The 12923-nt window shown below is 40.2% G+C and overlaps 1 protein-coding gene across 3 annotated transcripts in view; it reads right to left on the reverse strand.

The window, feature by feature from the left end:
- Positions 1 to 12672, reverse strand: part of ryk (receptor like tyrosine kinase) — a 49548-nt gene extending 36876 nt beyond the window's left edge. For all 3 annotated transcript variants that reach the window (XM_063891847.1, XM_063891848.1, XM_063891846.1), the window contains exon 1: positions 12009 to 12672. In XM_063891847.1, coding sequence (XP_063747917.1) covers positions 12009 to 12270 — 262 coding nt within the window. In that variant the 5' untranslated portion in view covers positions 12271 to 12672. The remainder of the gene's footprint in view (positions 1 to 12008) is intronic.
- Positions 12673 to 12923: the final 251 nt, after the last annotated feature.

A 12923-nucleotide genomic window follows, 5' to 3' on the forward strand; every position in this document is an offset into this window, starting at 1 on the left:
ATTGAACAGCTGTCCGTTAAAATGCAGGAGGTGTTACATTACTTATGGACCATGAGAAGGAGATTATTGAAATGCAAAGCGACATTGAATTTAAGGCCAGAGCAAGAGACCAGGACTTTTGGTCTCTCGTGAGTAGAGAGAGGTATCCACTGATTGTGTCATGCCGCTTAAACTGAAGGCCTACTTTGGCTCCACATACTTATGTGAAATGGCCTTTTCACAAATGAAAATAATAAAATCCAAGTACAGAACTGGTATGACTGACGCACATCTAACTGACTGCCTCAGACTGGCAATCACTAACTATCAACCAGATTTCAAAGGACTTGAAGATAATGTGCAGTCACAGCAGTCTCATTAAAGTCAGGCTGATAGAGCAACTTGAGCATTGACAGATATTGTGCATTGAACAGAGAAACTTAATATGGAGTGTGTTCATTGAACTGGAGGCTAATATCTGTAAATGTGAATATTATTAATTGAACTGAGAAACTAAATATTGCGCCTTGAGCAGATACTGTGAATAGTTTGTATTGAGCAGATACTGTGAATAGTTTGTATTGAACAGATACTGTGAATAGTTTGTATTGAACAGATACTGTGAATAGTTTGTATTGAACAGATACTGTGAATAGTTTGTATTGAGCAGATACTGTGAATAGTTTGTATTGAACAGATACTGTGAATAGTTTGTATTGAGCAGATACTGTGAATAGTTTGTATTGAGCAGATACTGTGAATAGTTTGTATTGAGCAGATAACTGTGCATAACTGTGTTTTTCTTTGTGTGTATGTATGCACGTACATTCAGCCTGTTGTAACAGAAATTGATTGCAAAAAATAAATATGAGATGAACAGTCTTACTCCTAAGTGGGTTTTTTGGAAGATATCGGATTGATAGATCTCAGTTTACAATTTGGAATAAAAAGTGATCTTGGGCTTGAAAGGTTGGTTACCACTGATATAGATCTATTGAAATATTGTTTGGGCACAGACAAGTGCTAAAGACAAATGCAAGGAGGAAGAAGAGGGGCATGTGGATTCCAACTTCAACCCCAGTGATTATAAAACAATATGCTGAGCTTTAAGTGAGAGACTCAACTGTAAAAGGGACCACCCTTTACTAATAAGAGAAATGATTAAAACTATTAGGCAGAGCTATACATGTTTATAAAGGGAGGCTGCTACTGAGGCACACAAATCCATAAGAAAACTAGTCAAATAAAGTACATGATGTGATCATTAAGTAATACGCATTATTGTTTGCATCAATACGCAAAATACTTTAATGATAGGTTTCAAGTTTGTCTCAGAAAAATGATAATGTCACATAACATACTCAAGAAATCTGTAAGGTATTAGTCGCTGTAGTACTCCCAAACGTCCACTCTGGCCATATTCATTCCTAATTTCTTTCTTAGGGGACTGAGCTCATAGAAACAGTGACCAAAATCCACAGTCACTGCTGTGTGCAAAAATAAACATCAAATAGGGTCAGCCAAAGCTAATTTAATCTGAACATTTCGCAAATAAAATGGGCCTTTTCTTCAGACTGTGAGCCGTGGTAACTTTGACTCACTCTGGGAGGTTAGTCTGCATGGGAGACAGGATTACACTGACCACACAAGTGACATTTTTCCATTTCTAAGCAACTAAAAGCAATGTGTAACAATGAATTGATGAATTGTATTACATGTGGACATAGATGTTTCTTGTTTATGCAAAATCATATGCACATTTGTAGTCAACTATATAACATATTTGAATTTAAAGTACTATGCAGGTCAGCACCTTGAGTTCAGTTTAGTAGTGTTTGAGTATTGGGTGATTTGTACACCCTATAACTTTTATTATATGCTGAACATTTTATAGAAGGAACATCAATTTGGGTGTACTTATTCCTGGATTTCTTAGATTTATCACTATATTGCTTGCTATTCAGCATACCTGCTATTCAACATCAATAAAACCCCCTTAATCTCTAGTTCCTCACCCTATTGCTGACTCTGATTCTAGCTATGGGGGATGGACAGTGTATTCAAACATTTTACTGATGTCTCATTAGAGCCAAATCAATTTAACAAATAGCAAATGTATACTACTTATTGGAGACAACACTTTCCAACTGAATCAGACTAGGCTCGCTGTAGACTCCATAATCAGAACTGAATCCAGAGGGAACGTCCTCACATTCTTATGATTAAAGTGGCCCATGTTACATGTCAGTCCCACTCCAGTATCTGAACAGCTACAAAACACACACAATGAATATAATGAACATTTTAGTCTATTAGGGCTGCCCCCCATTAGTTGTCGGCTAATTTTTCATTATCCGATTAGTGGAGAGAGAAAAAAAACAGGTCCATCTACACGCTGCATGTGCTATGAGGCGTTAGCCGGAAACCTCCTCAGACTTCATTCAGAGCTGTGCCTGGTCCTTAAGTTATTTTGTCGGGCAGGATATCCAAAGTGTGCAATCCTTCTGAGCATGTAAGGGACGAGCCCCAAAAGGTGACAACAGCAGCAGCGAATCAGGCAGCAGCCTAGCTTTGTATCAACATATATAAACCTGTAATATACAATCATTCTGAGCTCAGGAAACGATCAGTTCAAGTTTCATTTCAGGATCAGGGTGTAATGTGGGGAGGGATTTTTGCCGACGAGCATATGTGTCGCTGTATCCAGTTTAGTATTTATTGGGTTGTTATATTCAGATATATGAATTACAGGAACTAGAACTCAATGCTCAGTGTGTGTCCTCGTTGCTTGTTCACACACATTAAGAATCCTTATCGGAGCTTCTGCTGTTTGTACCGCTGACGGGCGGATGTGCGGTGGCTGTGACTCATGCTCTTTCTACATACTACGTACAATTTCATGTATATTTCATGGTTAATTGTTACAGTTTTATTTTATATTTCATGTCAAGCACAACGTACCATTCTGTTATAACAACGTTCTTTATCAGCATTTGAAACTGAAATCATTTTAGGATTTTTTTATTTCTTTTATATATAAATCATAATTTATCATATTCGTGACACGATTAGTCGAAAAATCTTTAGTCAAGGGCAGCCCTATAGTCTATAGGGGTGGGCATTCGATTACATTTTCTTAATCAATAGTCGGGAGAATTAACGATCAATTTTTGATGAATCATTCATATTTTGATATTAAAATCAATTATTTATTTTACTTTTTATATATTAAAAATGCAATGAAAATACAAACATACAGCGTGTTTTTCCGCGATGAGATCTTTATTACAAGAAGAACAATTCTTGTGGCAGTTAAACTGGACCTTCAATGGTTAAACTTGAAGATATGCACTACGGTGCTCTAAGGCAGCGGAGCCTGCAGCTGCGAGCCGGCGCTCTTAAACATAATTGACCCTCGTTTGTTCCAAAATAATAATAAAAAAACAAACAAAAAACAATCAAGTTAAACAATAACTTAACCAAAAACATAATAATACTCTGACAGGTTTTGTCAAAAAGTAACTCAAAACGCACTACCTTGGCCAGCCTGGGGAACCTTATTCCACCAGTCTGTAGGGGTGCAATCCAGGGGTCGGGGAGTCGACCTCAGAAAGTTCTGAAGTTCTGCTTTGATGTAGTTTTATCGATAAAAAACTTAACACGATCGACGAAATTCTTAACGACCAATTATCAATCGTCGATTAATCATGCCCATCCCTAATAGTCTATGTATACCATGTGTGGGGCTATACACAATTTCAATGCTTACAAATTCAAAACTATTGGGGAAGTAACTTTGGGTTCCCAGATGGACAAAATCCTTGGTTTGTTTGGGGTCCAACCCCCTGAACCCTGGACACCCTGCAGACATTCCTAGAGGACCAGCCCGTTAGAACGCGGCCCTCTGCTGCCACTCAACAGCCTCAGTGAAGTAACCTCAGTGCCTTGATGAAGCACACATCGACACTTCCTTCTGCGTTTTTGTTACTGGTTCAGTCTTTGAAACTGGCAAAGATGTTGTCGAACTAAAGCTTTCATATAACATCACCTATCAAATCAGCATTCTGAAAAGGCCATTCCTTTCTTATACAGAGGTCAACCGAACACTTACAGCAGCGTCTTAGACAGGCTCTATGAAGGTGTAGATTTCTCCTGCAAGCTGTGGATCACGTTGCAGTCTTTGAAAGAGGAGAACAAAAGGTGGCAGTGGCCAGGTGGTAAGGTCCAGGACAGATCTAACAAAGACCCTGTTGTGCGCACAGTCGACACTATACCTCCCAAAGTCTTCATCCCTGAGCACTCAGGAGATAAACACTCCCTCCAGCTTCTCACTGGGAAGATACTACCGACATGAACCAAGGAAGGAGAAAATGAGGGCCCGCGTGAAACTCTATCAACTGGAAACTCCAAACACGTCTACAGCAGGAACCAGGTAGGAGAGGATAGTGTACAGAGGATCTGAAGCTCTAAGAGACCAGACACAAGCAAAGAGCTGAGGATTTGGTCTGTCAGTTGAAAAAGTACAGTGTGTAAAGTAGAGTATACCGTTTCATATATCGCAATACCGTTGAAAAAGTGCTGAAGGAGGCTCGAGTGGTGCAGCAGTGAAAGGAGTCCCCAGCCTATTGCATCACTGCACATACAGTAAGCAACCAATTAGGCCCCGCTGAAATGCATGCTTGGGTACAGCGCTAAGCGTAGTAGCAGTAGCATAACATGTGAAGTTGTTGTTATTCTGAACCTAAGTGTGAAAGTCAATCATAAATCATAAATCAGTATTTAAATGTGCACTCTGCAGTTTCAGGGGAGGGGGCACTTGTTTACATTTTCAAACAGTGCTTTTGTTGTAAGTTTGCAGTTGTTTTAGCATTCTGATTCCTTCACCACATAAGCCAAAACGTAGAAATGTAAATAAATGTCCAATCATTGAAAAATAAATAAGTACTGTGATATACCATGATACCGTTATAATCTGGAAAAATACCGTGATATGAGTTTTTTGTCAGACCACCCAGCCCTACCCAATACTCTCAAATCTCTATGGATTGATTGGACCATTAAAAACCAGATATTGTTCCCGGTCCTCTCTTCAGTAATGTTAACCATTACCGCCAAGTTTCAACATGCTGCCAATCAGTATTTTAAACAGTATTCAAATATATGTTCCAAAATATCTTAGCAGTATATTGTTAAAGTACATACTTCTGTTGAAAGTTTTACAGCAAGCCACACTAAGCAATCCTGAATTAAGAATAAACGTGTTTCAGCAGCTTGGTCACGGTTGGTTATGTACCGTCTGAACACATATAGTCAGATCAGTAAGTTAAAATAGTCCACATGTCAGAAACGTCACACAGCTAACTCACAATCATTCAAACCAAGATGTCTATTCCCCAAGACACATTTATTTCCACTACAGGGAGACTTTGACATCATAATTATAGTAGGAATAAAGACATACTTAAACCAAACTCAGGATAAGGAAGTCTTCAAGAGTGGGTATACATAATCACAAGGCTTGCTAGTTGCTTTATAAAATTAAAGCCCATCACTGATAGCAGTTATCAGACAGCAGGCCTGTGCTCTAATAACATCCACTCTAACTCAAGGCATCGAGTTAACAATCTGTGCAGGAAATCCCCTCACATGCTACAGCTCTGCAGAGATGAGTCTTCAGCCAGGTTACAAAGTCTGCTTTACTGGGGTATGAAGATTGGGTATGTCATTTGAGTTGTCCTCAAGTAACCATTGAGGTTTTGGCACCATATACAGTCTAAGAATAAACAGAATGCATCTGGATAAAGCTTCTCTTGCCAAAAGAAAGTGATTGTAAAGGAACACATATCTATCGACACTTTATTTTAACTGATTTTAATGATTAAATGATGCTTCATTTGGATGGAGACATCACTTCTTTCAATGGCAGCAGAACACCTTTCTCTCCAAAAGCAAAAGTTAGGCATAAACAAGCTTTAGTTTATGTGCCAACTGAATTTTCTGTACCAGCAATTAGCAAAAAAATGCTTCAATATCAAAGCGTACAAAGAGGAGAGAAGTGTAGAAATAATGAAGAATAACATGTAGTATGTTCTCTGTAAAGCACAACCAAAGAAACAACTAAAGCTCTTTCAGGCTGCACTGGTTGCAAAAATAGCCCCATCTGAAAGCCTCAAGCAGCTAGATGAAAAACACACATTAAGTCACAATCTCTGTGCTTCTCTTTGATTGGCTTCAAAGGAACCATACATCAGTTTCCCTCTTTTATTCCATGAAGTGGCCTGAGGGCAGCCGGGGATGAAGGCAGGGAAAGGAATCTGAGCAGGACTGTGCCGCTGTCCCGTTATAAGAACCTAAGTGTGTTGCTAAAAAGGGGCCTTGGTTTACTCAACAAATATCAAATGGTTGACTGAAAAATGATCAGCAGTTAGAGGTTGCAGGTCATTTCGGAGGTCTCACAACATCCCCCTCGTGTATTTTTGGATGCTTTTTTACATGGGCAGCTTTGTGAGCTCTGTGAAAGCCTAGGTTGTGTGTGCAAGGTCAAATATTTGTTTGTTTTTTAGTTAAAAAGGTGTGTTTCCTAACTAAATTAAGACTTGGAAAATACGTGTTTCAACAGCTACTGCTTTTCTTACTCCATAATTTCCACAACAGCAATACTAAATCAATGCTACTGAAGCATGGCAATGGTCTCAAATTAATTTAACTCAAAACATGATTGTTATTTCCAACGCAAATATTATTTTAACACAACGGCAACAATTTATATTTATACATTTATAAAATGGGTCATTGGAGCAGCAGTAAAGCAGCCACCCATCTTTTGTGTGAGTGCAGCAGCCCCCCAGACAAAAGACGGGAAAGTGGGGGCTCCTCTATTCAACCACGGGACCCTCGGAGAGTGGCATGAAGGAAATGAATGCTGCTGCCAATCACACCGCACTGTTCACAGCCTCTTTATCAAAGTCCCTGCTCTACTTTCAGCTCTCGGGGGGGAGGGGGCTGACATGCACTTCAGGATACAAGGATGCTTTTACACACTCGTTCCTGTTTTTCAGACTTGGATATTTTTAATTTTTGCATGTTCAGCCAGATTAAGTCGCCTGACCCAGCGAGTGAAAAACAGAGTTTGCTGATTACTCAATAACTGTGGCCGCACAAAACATGTTTCCTTTGTCCACAAGCTAAGTATTATTTTATGGAGCTACAGTTTTGCTTCCAGCCCAGCACCACCGCAGTGAGAGTGTCACGGCGAGTGTGCCATGCAAAAACTAGAAAACAGACTCTCTTAGTGCTGACTTTCCAGCAGGAGAAATTCCTCAGAGTAATGTGTTGCCTGGTCCACCATGGAAAACTGGGCTCAAAAAGGCCATTATAATAGGAGACAGCAATGCACAGAAATCTTATTTTAACTTCATCCATCATCTTCTAAATGATCACATGGACGGTCATGGTGCCAGGAAACACAGAAAGAAAGGAAGCTATTGTAGCCTGTAACCAAGAGTCATAGTGTGGGCCTTTATGGCAGCTGATGCAGCAGCTCTATCGCAGGGGAAAACCTTTCAGAGCAACCTTTACAGTAAAGTACCTTGTAGAGTTGTAAAACCTTCATGGTCACTTGAGAAGAAAGAAAAGAAATCCCCAGATACAACCTCTCCAAATCCACCACACTTTGACAAACTCATGACTTACTTTGTCCAACCAAGAATTAAAACCCAAATATATTCAGTTTACTTTTAGACAAAATCTAGAAAAGCTACAAATTCTCATATTAGAGAAACAAGAAAGAAATAATCTACCAAACACAAATGTCTTTTATTTTCTTTACAATCTGATTCACCAACAATATGTATTATCCATAGTTGTCATTTCTCTCCAGAGATGTTGAACTGTACGCACTGCACATTGGATCAACAAGGTCGCTTGGCATATATAATGAAAACGTGTGATCTGACCAGAGTCCAAAAAGTTAGCTTTAACTGCCATCCTGTACAAACTGATTCTATGGCAAGTCAATTTGAGCTGGCAGCTGCTACACAATTTAGGCTCGGGATGTGTGTTTGAGACACAGCTGATCTGGGAGCTGAGGGTAGGAATGCACAGGGAGACCTGGCTCCTTAGACAGCTCCCCATTAGTCATATGCAAAAGCAATCAGGGATGCTGCCTGCAGTCCATCCATCGTCAAAACCATGTGCAAGCAAAACCCTCTTTCAATTCAGGCATGACTTTTTCCTGTTCCTTACAATCCCTGTAGAGTCAGGTGGTTTGTTAAAGGTATCAAAATGAAATCCTGAATGGAGGGGCCATCTGCTTAAAACAAAGAGAGACCACATCAAGATGTTCCATCATCTTCACAATAATGTCTCAATGCTTCCTGGGAAATACAAACTACTGAACATTAGTGATGAAAACAGATTATGTGGAAACAATGACTTGAAGACATGTCAACATGGTGAGAACAGAGGGGCGGGGAGGTGCTAAATGTTAAACATGGTAGAAGGATGCACAGAACTGTGACCGTTCATGCTTTGGCATCGCTGACCTGTTACCAATTACTTGTTCGTCTGTGGGACGAATAAAGGGATTCTGATTCTGATTGACACTGCTTTCATCAGTGTTATAGCCAAATTCGAGCATGGCTTTTGATTACAACAGTTCTTCAAACAGTTTGAATGGAGACACAACGTTCGGAAACCTTTAAATGCCACACCAGAGAATGCACACCAACGGACAGCCTGTGAACACTGAGCCAGTACCAGACAGCAGAAGTATGGAACACACGATGTCGTCTTGATCCCTGACCTTTTTAACTGATGACTCGCTTTCGCTTTTTAAAGATTATTCTTAATATAAGGACAATCTATCGGCCACATGGGCAGTTGATGCTTATTTCATACTCTGCCTAATATTGTGCAAGCGCTTTCCCCTGCTACCTCAGGCATAATGGAAACGTTCTCTTTTGGTCCTTTATTTAAAATCTGCAAAGCATTATGAACATAACTACAAGTTTGTCCACAAATCAGACATTTTAATTAGCAGTCCTAAAGCAAAATGAAAATCCACTGAGCAAATCCAAACATGGCCAGATACACTGAGGCTACCTTACACTGTATCTAATGTCCCAGGCAGCGGTACAGTCAGGAGGGGGGCCAGGCTTATAGCCACGTGTGCTGCTCCAAGTCCAGACAATCATGTCAAATCCAAGATTTCTGTCCAGATTTTCCTGATAACAGACAAAGCGCTTGGTGGTCCAGAGAACCATTTTCATTTTAGTATGTCTATGGAGGCTGCAGAAGTCTGTCAGAGTCTGAACGGCTGCAGCAAAGGAGAAGCAAAGAAACTGTGCTCTGTTGAAAGTGTCTATATTTGGTGACTAACACTTAAAAACCTGTTGAGCTCAGACTGTAATCAGTGCAGGAAGAATAAATCTTTCAGAAGGAAACTCCCCACAATGTCAAATATCCATTCACTATTTAAATGTTTTTACAGAGAACAAACCAGATTCCATGTCCGACATGCGCATATAATACATACAATCTGTAATATATGTACAAAATGTAATTAAACGTCTGAACTGATCAGTCTGACGTTTGAACTCTGCATCTCTACATTCATCTGCAGCCAGGCTCTCCAGCATTCAGTGGCCAATGGGAAGTGTTTCCCCCCCCACCAACATATTTTCTCCTACGGTTGCACCTGCATCATGGAAGGTTCTGTCCACAAAAGCGTTGAGCTCAGAGATGTACAACATCAAGACATTTCTCCAGAAAAGGTTTCAAGCAAACCACAAGCAAGCCCTGGTCTGGCAGCAGAATGAGGAACTAAAGCAGGAAGGACCCGGCCTGCAGTCTACAAGACACCCTCCAGACTGAGCTAGAATGCTACTGTTCCAAACAATGAGTGGATAGCTATTGTCAAAGTGCCATAAAACAAAACCATCCAGTTTACTTGTTTAAATATTTTGAAGCATCACAAGATCTGGTTTATCCACCATGAGTTTGCACCAATAAGATGCTCATAATTGAGCTGGCAGCACTGAATATCTCTGCAAAATACAGCTGACTAACTTATCCAATAAAACGTCCTGTTCCAACTCTGGACACCATTGATACTTTCTCCTTAAAGAATTGACAACAGAACAAATGTGGCAAAATGGAGACTTAAGTACAGGGGATGCTGATTCCACAACGACGATGATGCACTCATTAACATCAGCACAATTTGAGAAAGAGCAACATCATCTTCCTCCCTTCACAAAGACCTTGTAGCACTTGAACCCGGTCATTAGACTGTAAAGTGGCATGCACGTTGGAAATGACTAGTTCCAAATTGCACCCTGAACACATCTTCAGTAACCCTGAATGAACTGTTCAGGACCAATCCATGGACCAGTTGGAGATTGACACTATTATAAATACATTACACTTTGTTTTAATCTTCACCAAGAGACATCTAAAATACTCCATTACATTAAGTCCTGTATTTCCAAAGTTACATAAGGAGTATTAACAATGTATTCTAACTAAGTATCACAGTAAAAGCAGTCAAGATGCAGAACAGTTTCTTTTACAGTGATATAATAGTATTGAATAATATATTATTCAGATTGGATGACTAATGAATACATGATAGAGCATTTCAATGTTGTAGTTAGTCAATGTAAAGCACATTATCATATACCATTTGTCTGAATAAGAACTAATACTATGATGAGTAGAAATAGTTCTGCCTCATTATTTTTAGCTTGTATTTTTCTATATATAAAAACTGCTAACTATAGCTTGTTGGGTAAAAAAGATAAATATTTGGCTCTAAAAGTAGTAGTAGGAGTTGAAGTTATATCAAATGTAAATACTCAATTGAAGATGAACGGTACTGACTACTTAGTTACATTAGCCCACTGATGATAGCCAACATAACAAGGACTCCTTCACTTACAGCCAAATTGTGCAGGGTTTTCTTTATATTTGCGGACAGTAATGTCTCAAATAATGCATCAATATGGCCCCAGTGCCCCTGGCCCGAACCAAACATTAGCTCTGTGAAACTTCTGCAGCTGCACGAAGACTCACACTAACCTCCCTGCAGCGCTTCATACAGCCAAACCTAAACACAGACTCAGCCACAAGTATTTCACTCTGATCATGGTTTTAAATGTTGGTGTGTTCACTTCCTCCTTTCTAAAAATGATGGTGACACATCAGCATACCTTTGTTGATCAGCCCAGGGTAGAAATCACACAACAGCTGTGAAGCTGATTCAGGTTTAAAGCCTGTATTCCTAATGATGGAACTGCTGGCTTTATAGTATTAGGAAATATTTAATGAAAATAAGTATTTGTCATGACATCTATAGTCCTGCTAATATCCACATAAACATTGATTACTGTCTGCAATCTGTTTGTGTTGCCTATATTTCAGGGCGGACGCTCTTCCTATGTTTACCACACAATTCAAGAGGCATTGTACATTAGATATGTTATTTTGTTCTGTTATGTTATCATTGTCATGTATAGAATATGCCAAAGACAAATGTGCAACTTAGATCAGCAAGGGTGACTTTTCCATTTAATCCCTTCAGTCACTTTACAGATCTGGATTAATGATGGTAAATATAATCAGCCCTTAAATCAGACTTTAGTTCACCTACAGTAAATCCAGCAGCTACCCTGCAGTATACAAAGCCATTCAAACTAGCTGCACCTTTACCAGCTCTGAGAACACTTTAATGATCAATAATTATAAAACATATCAGAGATATTATTCTGAAATGGACCAATCAGACAATGACTACTTTTACTGTCGCTACTTTAAGTACATTTAGATGAGAGTACTTTCTACTTTCACTGGAGGAACATTTAGAATGCTGGGCTTGATCAGAGTACTTCTCCTTTTACTCAAGTACAAGATCTGAGTATTTCTTCTACCTCTGTTAAGAAGTAACAATGCAGATTTAGGGACAGACTGGCAGAACTGCATCACACACACAACACAGTTTGCAGACAGCTGGATTCAGACTGTCTCCTTACCCAAAAGCTTCTTCACCTCCTCAACACTCATGTAAATGTTAACACTCGGGCTGTTGTTGTTGTTGTTGTTGACGCCGGAGGAAGCGCTCGGGCTGGCCAGGCAGCCGGCCCCCTCCAGCAGCAGGAGGAAGAAGAAGCCCCCGAGCCTCCACAGCACCGAGTGTGGCCACCCTCGGGACTCCGGCGGGCTGCCAGAGCCGTGAATCCAGCCCAGCATAGCAGTGGTCGTCTGGCTCGCAGTAGTTCTCGGTTTGTTTCTCATCCGTATCTGAAATTAATCCCGAGCCGCAGCATTACTAGATCCCTGACGCCGCGGCGCCACTTTCACCTCACTGTTTCCACTCGCCTTTTGTGTCCTCTCCTGCTAGCTGAGACGGGCTAAGTTAGCTGAGACAGGCTAAGTTAGCCGGAGCAGGCTAACTTTGGTCGGGTTGTGCTAACAGTGCGCGGCCAGATTGTCCGTGTATGTTTGAATGTTAAGGTTTACGGCGTTTTCCCAGAACATAAATACACACCAGAAGTTGCCACATTGAGGTGCTTTGACTTGCGCAGAAAACTCAAGAAGGAGAAAGTTTCTCAAAGTAACTAACACATCCACTCTCCCTCCATGGTCTTTCCTCCCGTTGCTTTTTCTTCCTATCTCAGTTTTCACTGAGATAGGGAGGGGGCACTCCGCTCTGGCTACAGAAGTGGAATGCTGCCTTCAGGGGCTGTTGGAAATATTCCTACAAACTAACAATCAGAGTTTTTGACATGAAGTAGCCTAGTCAACAAAACAGTGGAATTGGTTCGTAATATGTTTGTTTCGATTGTGTTCATCTGTTGTTAGCTTTTACTAAGTTGTTACTTATGAATGTGCGTCAGGAAACGTGTCATATGCCATTCAATTGTTTTTAAGACAATTACACTCATGCA

Source organism: Eleginops maclovinus, chromosome 9, assembly GCF_036324505.1.
Source record: "Eleginops maclovinus isolate JMC-PN-2008 ecotype Puerto Natales chromosome 9, JC_Emac_rtc_rv5, whole genome shotgun sequence".
NCBI lineage: Eukaryota > Metazoa > Chordata > Actinopteri > Perciformes > Eleginopidae > Eleginops > Eleginops maclovinus.